The sequence below is a fragment of the Aspergillus oryzae genome, chromosome 6 (genome assembly GCF_000184455.2).
Source record: "Aspergillus oryzae RIB40 DNA, chromosome 6".
Classification (NCBI taxonomy): Eukaryota; Fungi; Ascomycota; class Eurotiomycetes; order Eurotiales; family Aspergillaceae; genus Aspergillus; species Aspergillus oryzae.
In genome coordinates this window covers 1,062,083-1,080,642 of record NC_036440.1, presented here as the reverse complement: position 1 = coordinate 1,080,642, position 18,560 = coordinate 1,062,083, and the positions used below count along the sequence as shown (strand labels likewise).

The window sequence follows — 18,560 nt, the reverse complement described above, 5'->3', positions numbered from 1 at the left end:
GACGAAGCGAAAAAGGGTACTCGGATGTACTAGCACAACTCAGCCTGTGCATAGATTCCCCTGAATGAAACAAAACAAAAATTTCGATTCCCTGTTCAGCAAACTCAGCTCGGGCATTCGCCTGTCTTCCTTTGGCATTGTCCGCACAGCTCCGGAACCTTAGATTATACAAGTATTGGACGCCTTGCGTCCGCCATGTCCTCAAATGCTGAACTCTTGCCCTGCGCGTGGGAATCTGATCTGAGATATGGTGGTGGTGTTCCACGAGTTACGCTTGTAGTCAGGGCACTTATGACACCAAATAGCGCTACTTCAATGACAATACATCTGCCTGGCAAAATACAACCGATCTCTTGTGGCTCGAAGACCAGTTTTGCTGTCAATTACTCAGCGAATGACTGGAGTCTTCACCCAAAAGTATGCGCAATGTAATATGCCCAATCTGGTCATTTCGAGTACCAGACTGTATCACGTATTATGCATCCCTTCTACTCCGTACTCTGGTGCAAATAATAGCCTTTAATGGTAGGTGGCGTAGCTACTAGTACTGCCCTGCCGGTAGCGTAGAAATTTCCAACCGGAGGCCGCCCAGACATCCGCCCGAAGTCCGCCAATGGCAAAAAGAGAAAAACAAAGAAAAAGAAAAAAGAGTCGCGGTCAATCTAGTACCTAGGTAGTAAGTAACCTCTAGACAATTGTCTGGCCAGCTTCATACGACCTCTTTCTCTTCTCATTCCTAGATAAATTCACAACAAATGTTTTAATTTTTGTTATTCCGTACTTTATAGTTCTTGATCTCCGGTTCTGATTAGCTTTGCGGCTGCTGATATGCCATTCTCCGCTACTCCCCATACCGGCTCTGCGCAGGCGCATCTGACAGTTGACGACGCCCAAAAGAACGTCGGCAAGGATATAATCGTCCAGTCCAGAGAAACCGGCGATGTTGTCCCGCAACCCCCACATCCCTCTGCTGGTAATACCGACAAAAAAGACCAGGCAAAGCCTTTTGCCCATTTTGTCGCTGGTGGGTAAGCATATACACTCTACAACACGTCTACGTCCTTCCATACGACTTTGTGTAGCATAGGTTGACATCTCGTTCCATACAGGCTTGGTGGCATGACCGCTGCAACTCTCACCTCTCCTCTTGATGTCCTAAAAACCCGTTTGCAATCCGACTTTTACCAAGCGCAGCTGCGATCGCTCCGCGCCGCTCATCCCTTGCCGCCGTCTTCGTCACTGTCATCCCTTCCTCGGAGTGCTCTTATGCACTTTAACGAAACGTTCCAAATCCTGCGGTCGATCCACGTGCATGAAGGTTGGCGTGCTCTGTTCAAGGGTCTGGGACCCAATCTGATCGGAGTGGTGCCTGCTCGTGCCATCAACTTCTACGTATACGGGAACGGGAAACGGATTCTGAGCGACCACTTCAACTATACAAACTCCCAAGAAACACCCGTAGGAATCCATCTGACCGCCGCGGCTGTCGCCGGAATCGCCACGGGAACCGCCACCAACCCGATCTGGCTTGTGAAGACACGTCTACAGTTAGACAAATCCAACGCCGAACACCACAATGGCCAGGGACGGCAATATAAGAACAGCTGGGACTGTATCAAGCAGACGGTGCGCCACGAAGGCATCCGCGGCTTATATAAAGGACTTTCGGCATCGTACCTCGGCGTGACAGAGTCGACGCTGCAATGGGTGATGTACGAGCAGATGAAGATGTTCCTTGCACGCAGGGAGTCGGCCAAGCGTGCCGATCCCAACTATACCTATGGCACTTGGGACGATGTGGAACTATGGGGGGGACGAATCTGTTCCGCGGGATTGGCCAAGCTGGTCGCCGCGGCTGCCACCTACCCTCATGAGGTGGTCCGGACACGCTTGAGGCAAGCGCCGACTGTGTCTATTGGAGACGGCAAGGCGGTGATGAAATACACCGGTCTTGTACAGTGCTTCAAAACCGTCTGGAAGGAGGAGGGTATGGTTGGGTTGTATGGCGGCTTGACACCGCACTTGCTGCGTGTCGTTCCGTCCGCCGCCATCATGTTCGGAATGTAAGTTGCTCTGGACCGCACGGTTAAACGATTATGACCATCATATCTAACCATCAACAGGTACGAGGTGATCCTCCGCCTCTTCGGAACAACCTCCTAGTCCTCCTCTCACGCAGTCTCCAACGTACCTTTACGCCACTCTTCTCCGAAGCCCTGTATATTATCACAATTGTCTCTTATATTTTCGGATGTGTTTTTCTGCTTAGAAGGGTTAAAATGCATGTTCACGGCGTACAGATTTCTGGTTGACTTGGTATTATCTGTTCTATCTGGGACCGGTGTCCTGCTCATCTGACATTCTTTTTGCTCAGCGATCTGATATTATATTAATCCCGATGAATGTATATTAGCAACAAATAGAAACGCTTCATTTCCGTGGGTATATTCTAGACCGTCAATTCGGTAACATGTGGACAAGAGCAACTATCCCGAAATATATATCTACAGCCCACAATAGGCCATCACAAGAACCCATTAATACCACCACCACCACCTAAGAAGCCCGAGAAAGCATAAACCAGCAGTTATGCAAGATCTAGAACACCGACAACACCCTAACAACTACAATATGTTTTAATTTATTGTTCACATCACACCAAAAGAAAAGAAAACCGACTATCTAGAACTCCAGAAGATATGCACTACACCGGCAAGACCCACTTTTCCCAGGTCGTCGATGTGTCTAGATCGTGACACAGAAGGTCCAGAGCTCCTGGGGTTAGGGATTAGGATCGGGAATCAGATGCGGGTGTTGTGGGTAGGAGGGGGATATGATGTTTGTTGCTTTTGATGTTTTTTAATATTGTTGATCTTGTTGGTGTAGATCTGGGCTATGGTGAGGTCTGGACTCGGTGGATGGAATATCTACTTTGTGTGTGGTATTGGGGTGACATAATTCTGCAGGAAAGGCAAAGGAAAGGTAAAATCATGAAAAAATTAAAAAATTAGAAAAATTAAAATGAGAAATAGATAAATCAAAAAAGAGGAAAGGAAAAAGAAAAGAAAAGAAAAGAAAGTCTATGACAGGGACGACAAATACTATGTAATACAATGTCAGTAAGTTGAAATTGCGATAGAGGAAGACGTTTTTTTTCCCTATCGGTCTAAATGATTTTTTTTGAAGAAAAAAAAAATATCAAAATCAAAATCAAAATCAAAAAGGGGCTTCTTTTCCGGAGAATACTGCATTTTCTGGAGTAGTTCTTGAGTCACCAAAAGTTCTTGAAGTCAAGATGGGGCTATGCGGACGCCCAAGGCACACAGGGTCAGGACAAGTACGACGGCTGGGAAGGTTGCTATGTATGCACCCGCGATGGAAGCTTGTTTACTGTACCTATGCTGTATCCATAGAGCAGGGTACATACGATTGTGGCAGTGAGGGATTGTCCAGTCTTCACCACGGCGAGGTTGTGAAAAAGAAAAGGACGTCCTCGTAGCCAATCATAACCAAATTTGTTCATGAACTGTTGGGATTATTACCATCCAACTATATGGGATAGATAACACCAGTAAAATTCTGACGGTCCATTGGCCTGACGAAGGATGGATTGCTACATCGGGGGGTCTCGGACCCTGTGCCTAACCAAAAGTTGCTATCTCTCGAACCTAGGTACAACTCGTAGCTATGGGATCAACTTCCTGATGGAGAGATGTACAGTTTTACCCGTAGCTTCACCCAGCCACGTCATCAGCCACAGACATACACCGCCACAGTTCGAATTGAACAGTTTGCCACCCACCCTGAAACGGGGTCTGTGTGTCAATTTTACTGCTTTGGGTAAAAACGCAGATCGACATTGACAACAGTTCCCAAAGGTCGGTCTGCAAATCCTGGAGGGTTCGAGATCTCAAGCTTAGGAAACGGAATTAATTTTTTTTTCTCCCCCCACTCGCTCTTCTCCAAGTTGGATTATGGTTCTAGAGATATTCATTGTACATCGACGTTCCGCCTCACTTTTGCGCGCCGATACTTTGCGTGAACGTGACACATAGTCATTTTTTCCGAGGCTAGTTATGCATTGGTCGGTCCTGTTGCAAAGAAGCCAAAAAAAAAGGTAAAATAAAATATTAATAATCAAAAGAGAGGAGTAAACGTCGTCATTCCCTTCCCCCCCCTTTTTTCCATCTTGTAGTGAACAGGTGCACGGATCTGTAGGTCAGGATATAGAATTGGTTTGCCAAGAAGAGTTTGACCGCCTCCGAGAATGGCCCCCTCATCACTGATTCCTCTCTTCTGTTCTCTCCCTTTGAATTTGCTGACCTATATGACGGTTGAAACGAGGGGGTGGCTCCGACACTCAAGTGGCCCTGGCGAATAGAACGTGGTGCTTCTTTAGTCGACCTCATCAGCTGAATCCGTTTCATCTAGATCAATGGTGGTCTCTTGAAAGTTGAAGGAGCATCACGGACAAGGGGAATGAAAAAGTCAAAATGCAAGCGGGACTGATGTGACAGAGCCGCATACAGTGCAAAACATCCCCCGTACATCCACACACAGTGTCTGGAATCTAAATCCCGTTCCTTCCGAACTCTGGTGATGTATGCAAGCCCGAAGGTTCCTTGGAGGTCGAGTATATACCCGTCCCCACTCGCCCATCAATCAACTGCGGCAACGGGAGAAAATGCGGGCGATGGGATCCACTCAATTCAAATGGTTGTTCAGATTAAACTTTCAACTGTTGCATTGTTTTTTTACATTTAACCTTTTTCTTTCTGTTCTCATACTCTAATGCTATTGAATTCAGTATGAGGATACGTATATCCATGGTTATCGCGGTAGAATAGAGAGTAACAAAAATCTAACCAAATCTCATGGAAGCAACAGAAAATGACAAGGGCAAAATGGGTCAAGATGGGGTCAAGATGGACGACGGAAGTTGGTTTATTCTCCAGCACATCTAGGTCTGGAGCAATAGAAAGGACTATTACACTACTACTACTACTAGTACCGAGTCAGGTCAGTGCTAAGCCACGTGCAGGGGGAACTTCCAGGTATTCATACTGTTTTGTATAACATGGCTCAGACGAATACGTAGTTGTTTACTTTTCCTGACCTCCAAAACTACTAGGAGTTGTCGGTCAACGTTTAATAGGGCATTGAAACCCAATTACCGAGTCATGGCCTCCTCTCTAACATCATCGAGATACCTTCCTACCTGGTAGCTTTACCTGAAGTTTGTTACAAACCGATACCGCGACGTGGTTGGCTCCATGGAGGTACTATAGACAATTTCATTGCAACCTGATTTTACCTGGGGCACCGGACTACCTTGCTTACCTTCAACTATAAATTCAGGTGTCAGCCTATTTTTTTGCAGCTTCTTACACTTTTCTTCCCTACTGCTGAATTCGAATCAAAGTGAAAAGTCCCGTTGGTTCAACTCTCCGCTCCACATCTTGTAACTGCTGTCAGACGGTACTTTAGTACCGTTGACATCAGCTAATTGATATTGCTTTTGGTCCAAAAGGCTCACCTCCCCTTCCCTTCCTTTTGTATTATTCCTCGTTACCTCCATTCTTTATTTTGCCCTCTTTACTCTTCCTATTTCTGTGCTCTTGCTTCTGTCCCTCCCTCCCATACCTTCCATTTCCCTTGTACAGTGTCGAGTGAGATTCAAGCTGTTGGTCCTTTTATATCGTTGCCTTGGCCAACCAACGTTAAGATGAACGGCTCGTATCATAATGAATACTATGACCTATCATTTCCTGGTCATTGCCAACTAGGCCACTATGCCACATCCGAAGATGGCCATCTGATGCCGAACCCCAATATGGATCCCAACTCCTCAGTACGTCTCCTCTCGTGGATACTCCGTCTCCATGCCGATGTACTAATTTCGACTCTAAGTCTAACTATCAGTCATCGGCCACGTCACCGGTGTCACCATCTAGCTGCACCAGTGCAGATATCTTTCCCGGAGGTACTGCTCTGCCCGAAATTGACACGGATTTCCAGCTGTACGATTACTCGACCAACGACATATCGCCGACATTGCCCCTGGACGCTGGACATGTGCCTTCCACAGAAAGACTCTTCAGCACAAGTGTTCCACAGGCCCCTCATCTTCATTGCCCACAGAGCGTGTCTTCTCCAGACCCCCTCGACCAAGTTAAAGCTGACCTGCACCGGCTCCAATCGACCGTCCAAAGTGCCGTCAGAAACGTTTCCCATCCCCAACTGTTTGAGATGAAGTCTTTCGTGACAGACACCTACAACTGCCTTGAGAATATGATCCAAGAAGAGATTGATGGCGAGATACATTCCCCCCACAGCACCAATAGCACCACTAGCACCAAAGACTGGTATGCCTGTCAGTTGTGCGAAAATCACAGAAGAAGAACGTACTCCACGAAGGGAGCATTCCGCCGACACGTCTCTACTGAACATGCCCCTCGGTTTAGACATTCTTGCCCTCGCTGTGACTGGGCTACCCCCAGGAGGGACAAGGTCTGGGAGCATTTGCGACATAGGCACTCACCACTAGACGGGCTCAAACGGAACGATATCAAGCGTACCAAACTCAGATCGCCGAGAGCTTGTCCGCTGTGCGATAAGTCTGTGCAGTCCTGGGAGGCTTACTTCAACTGTGTCGCGGAACACTGCCGCATACAGAGCGGTAGCTCCCCAGGGACTAGTGGGGTTCAAAGCAGAAGAAACAGTGGGGACAGTGGGAGTGGTGGGGATGGTTTCAATGGCCATTTCGCTCCCGGAAACCTGTTTGATGGACAGGGACCTCAGACTCAGTTTCCAAATGGAGGCGGGGGAACCGCTAATAACGGAGGCAACTACTTCTCTGGACATGTATCCTATTTCTATGGAAATGGCTGCTCTAGGGAGAACAACTCTGCCCAGCTGGTTGGGCAGAGGCCATCACACCCCCTTGGCTCGGTTCCAGATAGAGACGATGCTTCCGTAGACCCTGCATTGCTTTCACGTACTCTAGGAAAAAAAGCCAGCGAGATAAGCCATCCAGGACCAAGCAGTCTTTCGGGTCATCACCAGCTTCTTGATTCCGCGATGGAAAGCAGCCCACATGCTATGCCACCTATGGATAATTCAAAGCACCACGGTGGGAGGAAGCCACACAATCTGAGGAGTCCTTCTGAGACAACATCTTTCAACAACAAGAGCCCACGCCAGATGACATCGTTCAAAGGTCTGTCCCCAAAGAAGTCGCAAGAACGCCCTTCATCTGAGCCTCAGAATTTGCTTCCAAAGAAATGCAAGTCATGTGGGCATATAATGAAGAACTGTGTTGAATGCAAGCTTCAGGAGGGTAACGTGGATAGATGTCATCTATGCACTGGCAAAGCCAGCCAACAGCACGGAGTGTCCAAGGTCCTGGAAGATTATGACCAATACTACGATTTTGCGTGCAATGGCATGTCAGATCGGAACCGCTCAGCGTCAAAGATTGCTTGGGCCTTAGAACAAGTGTCCCAGGCTTTCAAGACAGAAGGTGATCTGTGTTCAACTGGAATCAGTCGCACATCCACATATTCTTCGTTCGAAGAATCGTTTCAGTGGGTCTCGGTTATGAAAGCTCCCGACACGGCGTGTGCGTTTCAGGCTTCCGAGCAGTCTACCTTCACGATCATGGGCCCCGGCAATTCGACAAAGACTCTCTCAGGTGCCTGGGAGGCTCATGCTACCCGATGTCGTTATACAAGGATGACCCTAGCCCTGTGTTCACCGCAGGTCTACAACAAGATTGGGCATTCAGGTTCGTTGATAGGAATTCATATAGGACTTTCTGAAGTCCTATATGACACACAGTATATAATCGGAGATACAAGTATTGCGTGTCAGCCTGGTCCAGAGAAGAAAACAGCGTCAGGATTGACTGCTGAGCATGCCATTTCATGCCTCCCGAAGACTCCTGAGAGCCTGTGTACGATTCAATCGAAAACCATGTCTTTCAGAGGATTTACCATTTACCGTGCGTCCTGTGTCGTCAAAGACAGACAGTCCCCCCAACACCCGATCCATCTGATAGATGCACCTAGCCCAGCCAAAGTCCAGCTGACGCGCAGGAGGCGCGCTAGATTGCGAAGAAAACTCCAAGTCATCATCGGGCTGCTTGTGTTACAAGCATCTGTCACCGATACGTACCCAGTTTCGAAGCAGTTGGAAGATAAAGACGCAAAGATTCTTATCACAGAGTCCGAAGACACTGACCTCATCGAGACCGGTAGCGACCTTGACTTGTCCGAACCCAAAATCTTGCCCCAGTGGCTTCGAGAGACTATTTCCACATTTTCTGCAGGGCTGATAGACCATGTTGAGTCTACGATGCTTGCAACATCGATATACAAAGCTGAAGAAGAGATTTGGCCGAAGGTCAAAACCTTTGTAGGGTCTATGGCGAGCTACCTGGAAACTCCCGTTAGCCCAGTAATCGAACAGCACATTGCTGAATACACGAAACTCGGGTGAGTTAGTATAACGCCTCTGGAGGAGTGAATGCTGACTGGCTGCAGAATATGGTGACCTGTCCAATTATGATGGCCTATGGCCTTTGTCTTATATAAGTGTTGTCTTCGATGTTTCCTTTCCTCGACATTTTCTTTAAGTGATGTGATGTATGAAATTTCGGGTATATACTCATTTCGATGGATGTCAACGACACGATGAAGTGGTGTAATGGGCGGTTTCGATGGGTCATGGAAAGGGTTATGTTTACGGAAGTCACGATACCATGTTTGAATATTTTGGATTTCTTTGGTAGCTTTATGCATTTGTGAACCTTCATATTCTCCGAACATGGCTAGATGTAGATAAGCATCTCGGGGATAGGAGTTAAGGAAAAGCGGAGACTGGCGCGGGATGACATAACCGTATCGATAAGACAATCCCATTCGGAGCCAAACTGCCAGTCAATTGACGCCCGTTGTCTATCCTCGTACTTACTATTGGAAGCTGCTCGAGTGTTTGATATGACCCCTGCGGCCAATCCTACCACCCACAGCCCAACCCTAACCCCTCCTAGTCTCCCCCAATTATGAGTTCCCCCGACCCCCATACCGCTAGTGGCGACCGTCCGCCGTCGAGGAATTCACATGCTATATGGCATCCCGCCAGAGAATGGCTCGAAGAGGATGAAGAAGATGATATGGACGATGAACCTGAAACTGAAATTTCAGAATATCCAGAGGACGCATCACATCCGGATGAGGATACTTTCGACGACGAAGACGGCTTCTACGGCGTTAATCTGAATTATCTCGGTATTGTTGTTCCGCCATGTCCAGTTGGCCTTTAGATACTAATACTTTGTCGATGACCAACTACGGTAGAACCTGAAATACATCTAGGCAATATACATATTGAATTCTCTATGGACGAAGGAAATCCGGCACAGTCTGGAGAAGCGGCAGGTCAGGCCGGTGGCAGACACTCCCGAGGTATTTCAACCAAGCCTAACTTTCCATGCTTCTGAAATACAGTTTCTCACCACTTATTGCTAGCAGTCTCCGCTGCCCGATTGTTGAATTTACTGGCATCAAACGGCATGCGACATATCCTCCATTACAGCCGGGCTGGTGGGCAAATGGACGAAGATGAAGAAGATGAAGAGGAGGAGCTTGCCGGCTTCTTTGGATTTAGGAGACGAGCACGGCGAGGTGGGGGTGATCCGGCACCCCCAGTACCGAGTGAAGAAGGCGCGAAATTAATGGCTTCTGGCGACTTTGGAAGCAATTCCTATTACACTGATGAGTTGAAAAAGAGGAGGAAAAGTCTTGCAACGAGGACAATGTGGCGAGAACTAGGTATTGATCTGTCTGGTCCGAGGCAGGAGGTGCAGTCGATAACTCAAGTGAGTGTCTGGCCGTGTAGCATCAAATGCGGTCGATGTTGACGTTACGTCTATATAGGGCCTTATACCTGGCTCAGTTGCCGACAAGATCATTCACTTCGACTCAAGGTGCTACTCGGGGCAGTTCTCCGATGATGGCAACTTTTTCTTCTCCTGTTCGCAGGACTTCAGGGTTAGGATGTACGATACGTCTAACCCGTATGAATGGAAGTACTACAAAACTGTGGACTACCCTTTTGGCCAGTGGACTATCACCGATGCCACCCTGAGTCCAGATAACAGATTCTTGGCGTATACATCCATACGAAACCTTGTTTGTCTTGCTACCACAGACCCGCTTGATACCTCTGAGCCGTCGGTGTTGAACCTGTCATCCTCTAATGGAAGGCAATTTGGTGTATGTTCCTCTGTGTCCTATGTTCTCTTGCTATTCTAACCTGAGTATAATAGATCTGGTCGGTGCGGTTTTCAGGTGACGGCCGCGAAATCGTAGCAGGCACGTCGGATAACTCGGTTATTGTATACGACCTCGAAACCCGACAGTCAATCCTACGCCTTCGCAACCACGAGGATGATGTGAATGCGGTCTGCTTCGGTGACAAGTCTTCCCCTCACATTCTCTACTCTGGGTCCGATGATAGCACGCTACGAGTGTGGGACAGACGCTCAATGGGTGACGGACGTGAAGCCGGTGTGTTCATCGGACATACGGAAGGACTGACATACGTCGATAGCAAAGGTGATGGTCGATATGTGCTTTCCAATGGCAAGGACCAGAACATGAAGCTGTGGGATCTGAGAAAAATGATGACCACTGCGAAGTTCGATACAATCGACGCCCAGGATTACACCAGCGGCTTTGATTACAGGTTCGAGCCATACCCCGAAAACTACTACCAGTCGCACCCACATGATTGCTCTGTAGTGACATTCCGAGGCCATCGGGTCCTCAAAACTCTGATACGATGTCATTTCTCGCCCCCAGACAGCACGAACTCTAGATACGTGTACACTGGAAGTGCAGACGGCAAAGTTTATGTGTACAACTTGGATGCAACCCTTGCCGGAACAATCGATGTCGGTCAAGCGACAGTGGACACTCGACCGCAAGACCCCGACATGATGAACAGTGCGTATGATTTTAGTAGCCGCTCCGGCGACTTAGCCTGGCAAACGTGTGTCCGAGACGCGAGCTGGCATCCCAACGCCCCTGTAGTAGCTGGTAAGTCTGGTCCTGGTGAATCCGCGGAAATTCATGCAGCCTAACGATGATTGGTAGCAACGTCATGGAATGGTTGGGGCCTTTCAACCGGCACCTGCACAGTACATTCCTGGAATGGCGGCGCCGCCGAGGACGAGGGGACTCCACCAGTCTCCAGAAATTACGATTGCCGGCTGAAATCCGTGCGCGAATATGACCAGTTTAAGGAGACAGTCCACCACCTTCGAAGTCGACCCGTATATCGGCGGAGGTATGAAGATGACGAGTACGCGGGTGAAATATGGTGATCTACGAAATAGTATATTTTTGGTTAGAATGGTTTGCTTTTGGAGCCGAAAATGCGAGCGAGCGCGGCCTTTTTTGTATATCAAGCTCAAGGTCGGGAATTATGAGATAGGAATCGGACTCCCACTCAGCAACAGCCATATCGAAGAATTAGATAAATCTCTCAAGTTATCCTCTCTGGATGCTTAATAGGATCAGGAAACGCTATTTATACAGAATCAAAGACATCGCTACAATATTTCATGCAGCAAAATCCACCTCCATCACGCACTGACGGCATGTCATCAAGTCAAAGATGAGTTAGGCACCTCCATGTCCCATCAATATATTTCGTTTTAACGCAGTAAGAGTAACGGGTATCGGATACAAGCATGGACGGATTCTCCCCCCTTTTCTTTATGCAGAATCCCATCCCCACATCAAGTTAAGGTAGTAGGTTATCGAGTGTTGATTAATGTTGTTCATAGCTTATGCGCCACCGACAAGGATGTTGTTGACGGGAATGTGTACTGAGGAAGCGATGTTAGTTCTCGATCGGTTCTCACCTGCAGCATGCCCCTGGGAGTCTGGATGTTTCTCCTGAGGATTAACTGCACATGCGACCGACTTACTTAATTTAATGAAGTAACCAATGGCACCCTGTATTGTAGTCAGAACCGATAATTTACAGACAAGGAGTTTATGGGTAGATGGGAGGTCGAGAGTTTCGTACCATGATAAGGAAGCCCATGCCGACGGCCTGGCTGATCTTGATGAATTCGCGTTTGTCGGCTGTATACCATTGAGTCAGTTTAGAGCCAGAGAATATCAGAGCGACTGTGGTGTGGCGTACGCTTGGTGCATCTGCGGACGAAGAGGGTTCCCTCACGGAGGAAGTCCTTGGGGATGTCGGCGAGCTCTTGGAGGGTTTCAGACATTGTGACGGAGAATTGATTGGAAGAGAAGGAAAGGAGTGAGGAAGGAAATAAAAGAGTAGTATGAAAGAGTCAAGAAAGTCGAGAGAAAAGAGAGAGAATTGGAGAATCGAAAAGAGGCGATCTGGACAAGAGATAATCGACAGATCATCCACACGCGCGCAACAGGAGAGTTGGCCTTCTGGGGTCCGGAAGTACAGTTGAGCCGTGTTCCGGGTCCAGCTCCACAACCGCAGCTCCTTCGAGATCCAAAGGCAAGCTCTCGCCTTCCCTTCTCTTCTTGCGCGCTCCACTCGGCACGTCCTTCTTCGGACACGTCTTATTGTTGCAAGGGATTGTTCACTTACCGACGGTTTCTGTCCAACCTCACATTTTCTCCCCAACTCTCTCTCACACCTTTCGCCGACTTCACTTTCTTCTCAACCCGTGCGCTGACGGCTTACGACTCAGGGGATACAAACTGGGCAAAGTCCCTCTGTACTTCCCGATCGCATCAGTGTTCTGCGGAATTGGCTAACTGACCTAAAGCTGACAGCGCTCTTCTGCTGATTTTCCTTTGCTCTCCTGTGTACTCCCGCTGGGAGGGTTATATCAGTTCTGTTCCCTAGCAAAAAGTGCGCTCGTCGCCTGAACTGTGGTAGCAGATATTAACACTCGGCGCCGCATCTCCTGTGGAATTACTCCAATCTTCATCTCTTTCCCTCTACTTTTTTTTTCACTGAAGAAAATCTTGCCATACTTATCTTACCTGTATTTGGAATCCTGAGACAAAAGTTCCGCTCTGTATCTCCGTTCCAGAGCTATCAGATTTACGGACTGGTGAAGACTTTGTTCATTTTTGAAGCTGTTGTCGCTTCGGATTGTACGTATTTTCGAGCCTTTTTTTCATCCTTTTGTCTGTCTATACTGCACTCGCCCCTGTTGCTTTTAAGAAGTTGCAAAAGTGGATTTTGGCATTTGCTACAAACATGACCCAGTGTTACTCCCTTGCTGCTTGGGAGACTCGTGCAGCGACCTTTCACTCTCAAGCGATGGCAACTTCCGTGCTAATTGACGGTCTATGTCTGCAGACATGTACTTCCATTGATTCAACGAATCTGAGAAAAGAAACAAAGGACTGTATATTTCACTATCCAAGCAATCAAAAATTTGCCTTGAGCTTCCGATTCCTATCTTAACGCCATGGCTACTGAAGATGATAACTTCGATATTGACATCTATGGTGATGGTGGTGGATATAACGCCAATGAACAAGGCGGAGAGGATGATATCAAGCATGATGACACCGAGCTCATCCTAGACGCTCCAGAGCAGCCTCAGAATGGCGGCCCTGCCCATGGCGATGGCGCTGCAGACACCAACGCGCAGCAGGGGCATGCCCAAGGTACAGCGCCCAATGGAGAACATGTAACACAATCAAATCCGCAACAGCAAGCGGCAACAGAGACGCCAGCTCCTCCCCAGGGCGTAAAGCGCAAAGAGCACGATGACCGTCCATCGGACCCAGATGCCACACCTGCCCTGCTTATCTCCGATCTGTACTGGTGGACCACTGATGATGATATCCGTGGTTGGGTCCGCGAGGCCGACTGCGAGGATGAACTTAAGGACGTAACGTTCAGCGAGCACAAGGTGAATGGCAAGAGTAAAGGGTAAGCAATTTTGGCTGAGTTGTTGGGCTGTAGTGTGCTAAATGATATACGCAACCAGGCAAGCTTTTATTGAATTCACTACGCTTCAGGCTGCGACTGCCACCAAACACAAGCTCGAATCTTCCGGTACGACAGGACGGAAGTACTCTGTTAACTATACCAACCCCCAACCAAACCCTTTCCGCACACTTCCGAAGGATGCACCTATGCGAAAGGATAACCAGGCTCGGTCGATGTCTGGAGGCTTCAACTCGCCTGCGCAGAACATGAACTTTGGAATGAACAACATGGGTGGTGGTGGCGGTGGCTTCCGTGGCGGCCGCGGCGGTTTCAACTCCCGGGGTGGCATGAATAATAACATGGGAGGTTTCAACAACCGGAACTTCCAGAACCCAATGGGCTTCCAAAACCCGATGGCTGGAGGCTTCGGCGGGAATCCGATGGGAGGTATGCAAAACTATGGCGGCTTCAATAACCGCGGAGGCATGATGGGCGGCATGCGCGGTGGCCCCGGGGGCATGCGCGGCGGCCGTGGAGGGGGCGGCATGGGAGGTCCCAACATGATGGGCATGCCGAATATGAACCCAATGGGTGGTATGGGCATGAACCCGATGTCTGGTGGAATGAACCCGATGATGGGCGGCATGGGAGGAAACATGGCTATGCAAGGTATGTCTCGTTGCGAGTGATATAATCTCCACCCGGTCATGTAGACACGTTCTGACCACGGCTGTTTCGCTAGGTAAAGGCGGTTTCCAAGGCCCCAACCCGGCTTTCAATCAAAACTTCTTCCCTCCTAACCAAGGGGTTGGAGGTGATGGATCATGGAACCCTCATGGCGCAAAGCGCAGCCGACAAGAGTAGAAGACTCTCTTGACACGCTTGCATAATTTATGGTTTGTCCCTGGCGATATCTGGGCATTGAGGAATCGTTCTTTTTCTGTACCACATGTTTTACCATCTAAGTTTCCTATCATTCATCCGCCTTGGGTTTGTTTTCATATTGCTTGTTCTTCTAACGGTTTAACGGGAAATTGGTCTGTTACTTTCACGCGGGTTTTCAGCTCTTCTTATGGTGTATTAGACAAATGGAATGTTCTTTCTTGCACGTTTTGAGCTGGTTTAACATGATATGCTTCATTCACTACCTGTTGCTACTCAGGTTGACAACTGTATGACTATTAACGTTTGCTGCTTTGAATACCTTCTACTGTTGAGATTTTATTGACAATTTGTACTACAATGAAGCATATCCCGTATGTACTTAGGGAGACATCATAATGACCATATTTTAGTATAATCTCCTCCCCTACACCAAAAACAACAAAAGCAACAGGAGCAAGGAAAAGAGTACCGTCAAATGGAACACCAAGATGAACATAACTCCACCTATTCAGATAATGAACTCTACACCACCACCACCACCACTCTAGGAAACAAAACCCGACGCGCAGGCACCCCCGTCACTACACACCCTCTCTAACTGTCCCTCTGTATACCTCATTCCGAAAAGATTTCCATTTTGTATATAGAAAAGAATAAAAAAAAAAAAAAAAAAAAAAAAAAAAAAAAAAAAAACATACAACAGCCGGAATCCACTAGGTCTTATCTACCCCATCTGCGAACTCCGTTCGAAATCAGGTAATACCCATTCAACCATCAACCTCGACTGTAGGACCTCTCTCGCTGTTGGTCGTTCTTCAGGTCGGAATGTCAACATTCGACGCATCAGATCTAGAAAAGCAGCCGTTTCCTCCCCGTCAAACTCGCCCATCCCAAACTTTCGTCGATACTTCTGCACACCTTCCTCAAATGCTCCGTCAATCGACGACCACACATACCGACCATCCTTTGGAACTCCATCATCATCAAAATATAGATCTCGCTTTCCCCAACTCTCGAACCACTCCAGAGGCAGAGATCCCAACACATCAATCTGCTGACAGATAACCTCATCCACTGATGTGTATTCACTGCTAAAAATGGCCTTCATACCGATAATCTCCCAAATCGCCGTAGCCAAGCTCCAGATATCTGCAGAATAAGAGAGAGAAGTCTGTATTTCGAACCAAGCGTCTGGAGGTCGTGCTGCTAGCGGTGTATGGCAATCTTTTCCCAAACGAGGTTCTAAATCTGGGTTAAATGTCTCGCCGAAATCACTTAGACGTATCTGTGCGTCAGAGAGGGAGAATTCCTCTGCATCTTTTCCTAGATATAGCGGTAGGACTGCTTTTGCTGGGATGTTGGGTGGAAGCGGCTTCCCGTTGCGGTGTGTGATAGGAACTGTTTCTGGGTGTCCGTATTCTTCGTATAGCTGTTTGATTGAAAGGTGGTTGAGACTTGATGGGAGTTTGACTAATATATTGCCAAGATGGATATCTAATTAAGGAACAGTGTTGATATTAGCTGGGGCAAAATTTGGACTATTGATAATTCCAGTGTGCACAAACCTCCATGGACAATACCTCGTGAATGCATATAGGCAATAGCTAGCGTGAGACCACCTACTAGAGCCCGCGCTACTTCTGCAGGAAACAAGTGACTAAAAGACACTTCTTTGAGATTACATCGTGCAGGAGTCATTGTGTAGCAAGAATGGTTTCCGTTGGGACCATTCAGCTCAAATCCGTCCAATAATGCAGGGATAAAATTAGACCCTGGATATGGTGATGGGGGAGAAAGAGCTCGGAGAATGTTGGCCTCGCGAAGGTTGAGTCTGCTATGCAGACTTTAACAGCAACATACTGTTCCAGGCGAGTATCGTGAGCAAGCCAAACAGTCGAGTAACCTCCGAAACCTAGTTTGTCTACAATGTGGTATCGTCCCTGGAGCATATCCCCGATCGTGATGGGGTGATAGCCACCGGGCTTGTATTTTTCAAGGGACTCGGTGCCGTCGATCCAATTGTACTCGTAGTGACGGGTCCTTGTATCTTCATTGCGTGACAGTGCTGTGGATGAATAAGAGGAGGTCAAGCTCGGCTGGCTGAGCCTCAAGTTGAGCTTCCGTAGATGACAGCCACGAGGCGAGCCTGGCGGTAAGATTGACCACTGAGGGAAAAACAGTGAAGAGAACCTAAAATGAATCGGTGTAGCTACTCTTCTGGGGCAACGCGCCATGGTAGAATCGGGATGGTTATTCTTTTGCTGTCAATCAAAGCACCCGAAAGGGGCGGAAGTACACAAACCCATTCGGCCAGGTGCCCCAGCTTCACTTATCTGAATATCGAACTCTACACCAGTGAGCAACATCCTGGCAGTTAAGATATAAACTAAATAGCCAAGAATTGGATGTTATAATAATCCAGAACAAGAACCAGGAAATAGAAGAAGAACAGTCTTATTAGATATATGTCCTAATTCTGATACCGCCTCGCATTATACCAGTTTCCTACAATTGCTCATGAAAGATCTATAGAACACTTTGCAATCTTGCTGCTTAGTCTCACTATATCACTTTCCGCAATCATTGTATTATTTCCTGTCTGAATATTAGATAGTAAATACATTACCACACTGATAATCTACTATAAGTATATACACTGTGTAGCCATCTCAAAATAAGGTACGTTATCACAGGGTTGACTGGATAAACTTGAAGTATAGAGCAATCATATGACCTAATATGACAGTGGAACAGAACAACGATGCGCCCCCAACTATATATTGGGAAATAGAGGAAGGGGAACTGTCTTGTTCGATATATGTCCTAATCTTGATACCGTCTCGAACACGTGGTAGGATCTAGATAGGTATGTGAGGGAGGTACTCAGCTCAGAATACGCCGGTTTGTTCTAGGATTTACTCTTCGTAGATAGATAGATATGGAGTCAGAATAGTACTGGACTTTCAATGGTTAACATCATGCCCGTCACAAATATCCTGGCAGCATGCGTCTATGCCCTTCAAAACATCGTCCATTGAGCGGCATTATCCCTTCCAGTAAAATAACTTCACCAAGTACTAACATATCCACTCCCGGGTATTTTCCCATAGCAAAAAGATCCTCTACCCTTCTCGTTAAGTTCCCGATGTCAAGAGCAAGAGTCTTCGCCAATTCCTGGTAAGGCTTTTCACTCGGCTCTATTTCAAAGAGTTGAGCCGAATGCAAAGAGATCTGTTTGATATAGGGTTCACTTCCAGGTCGATAACTACCCCATTCGTAGCATACTGTTGCCGCTTCCCCGTCGGTATCGGAGCCAGCAAAGTCGATGAACTTTGTGTGACCTGACTGATCCAGAAGAAGATTATAGCAGCTAACATCTGCATGGGTAATATTCTTACTCTGTATATAGCGTAAACCCTCTGCGGCCTCTCGGGCCCAACGGAGCTCTGTTTGTATTTCTGTCTTTTCCATACTCTGAATCTTCCGGCGTAGATATTTGCCTCGTTCTAGGACTATACCATGTCCTGTAATTTGTTCTGGCTTGGCAATTCAAGGATGATTGTCCAGCAGTTCGTAAGCGCCCCGCCCCTTACAGCAAATTAATCAGAGGAAATAAGCTTGATCTACGCCGTACGTCGATTCTTTTGCTTGTTCTCACAGAACCTTGTATACATGAAACCCGTCTTCTTTTTTTTCTTTGGTTAAAAACAGACAAGCGAAAA

The 18,560-nt window shown here is 47.6% G+C and overlaps 5 protein-coding genes across 5 annotated transcripts; 4 read left to right on the top strand and 1 right to left on the bottom strand.

Moving 5' to 3' along the window:
• Nucleotides 1–195: 195 nt before the first annotated feature.
• AO090020000299 (putative mitochondrial carrier protein (Rim2)) lies at nt 196–2,358 on the top strand (the record flags this gene model as incomplete). The annotated part of the gene is made up of 3 exons (XM_023238062.1): nt 196–428; nt 1,110–2,063; nt 2,301–2,358. The coding sequence occupies 3 exons, from the start codon at nt 196–198 to the stop codon at nt 2,356–2,358; spliced, it is 1,245 nt and encodes a 414-aa protein (XP_023092787.1).
• A 3,891-nt stretch (nt 2,359–6,249) lies between these two features.
• On the top strand, nt 6,250–8,499 carry AO090020000301 (putative C2H2 zinc finger domain protein; the record flags this gene model as incomplete). Its single annotated transcript, XM_023238061.1, has 1 exon — nt 6,250–8,499. The coding sequence occupies one exon, from the start codon at nt 6,250–6,252 to the stop codon at nt 8,497–8,499; it is 2,250 nt and encodes a 749-aa protein (XP_023092788.1).
• A 565-nt stretch (nt 8,500–9,064) lies between these two features.
• Nucleotides 9,065–11,389, top strand: AO090020000302 (WD40 repeat domain-containing protein; the record flags this gene model as incomplete). Its single annotated transcript, XM_023238060.1, has 6 exons — nt 9,065–9,290; nt 9,411–9,467; nt 9,510–9,880; nt 9,939–10,277; nt 10,331–11,102; nt 11,160–11,389. 6 exons carry the CDS (start codon nt 9,065–9,067, stop codon nt 11,387–11,389), a joined length of 1,995 nt encoding a protein of 664 aa, XP_023092789.1.
• Nucleotides 11,390–13,483: 2,094 nt separating this feature from the next.
• Nucleotides 13,484–14,817, top strand: AO090020000304 (RNA-binding protein; the record flags this gene model as incomplete). Its single annotated transcript, XM_001824591.3, has 3 exons — nt 13,484–13,953; nt 14,012–14,622; nt 14,696–14,817. The coding sequence occupies 3 exons, from the start codon at nt 13,484–13,486 to the stop codon at nt 14,815–14,817; spliced, it is 1,203 nt and encodes a 400-aa protein (XP_001824643.1).
• A 745-nt stretch (nt 14,818–15,562) lies between these two features.
• Nucleotides 15,563–16,536, bottom strand: AO090020000306 (uncharacterized protein; the record flags this gene model as incomplete). The annotated part of the gene is made up of 2 exons (XM_001824592.1): nt 15,563–16,332; nt 16,404–16,536. 2 exons carry the CDS (start codon nt 16,534–16,536, stop codon nt 15,563–15,565), a joined length of 903 nt encoding a protein of 300 aa, XP_001824644.1.
• Between the last annotated feature and the right edge of the window lie 2,024 nt (nt 16,537–18,560).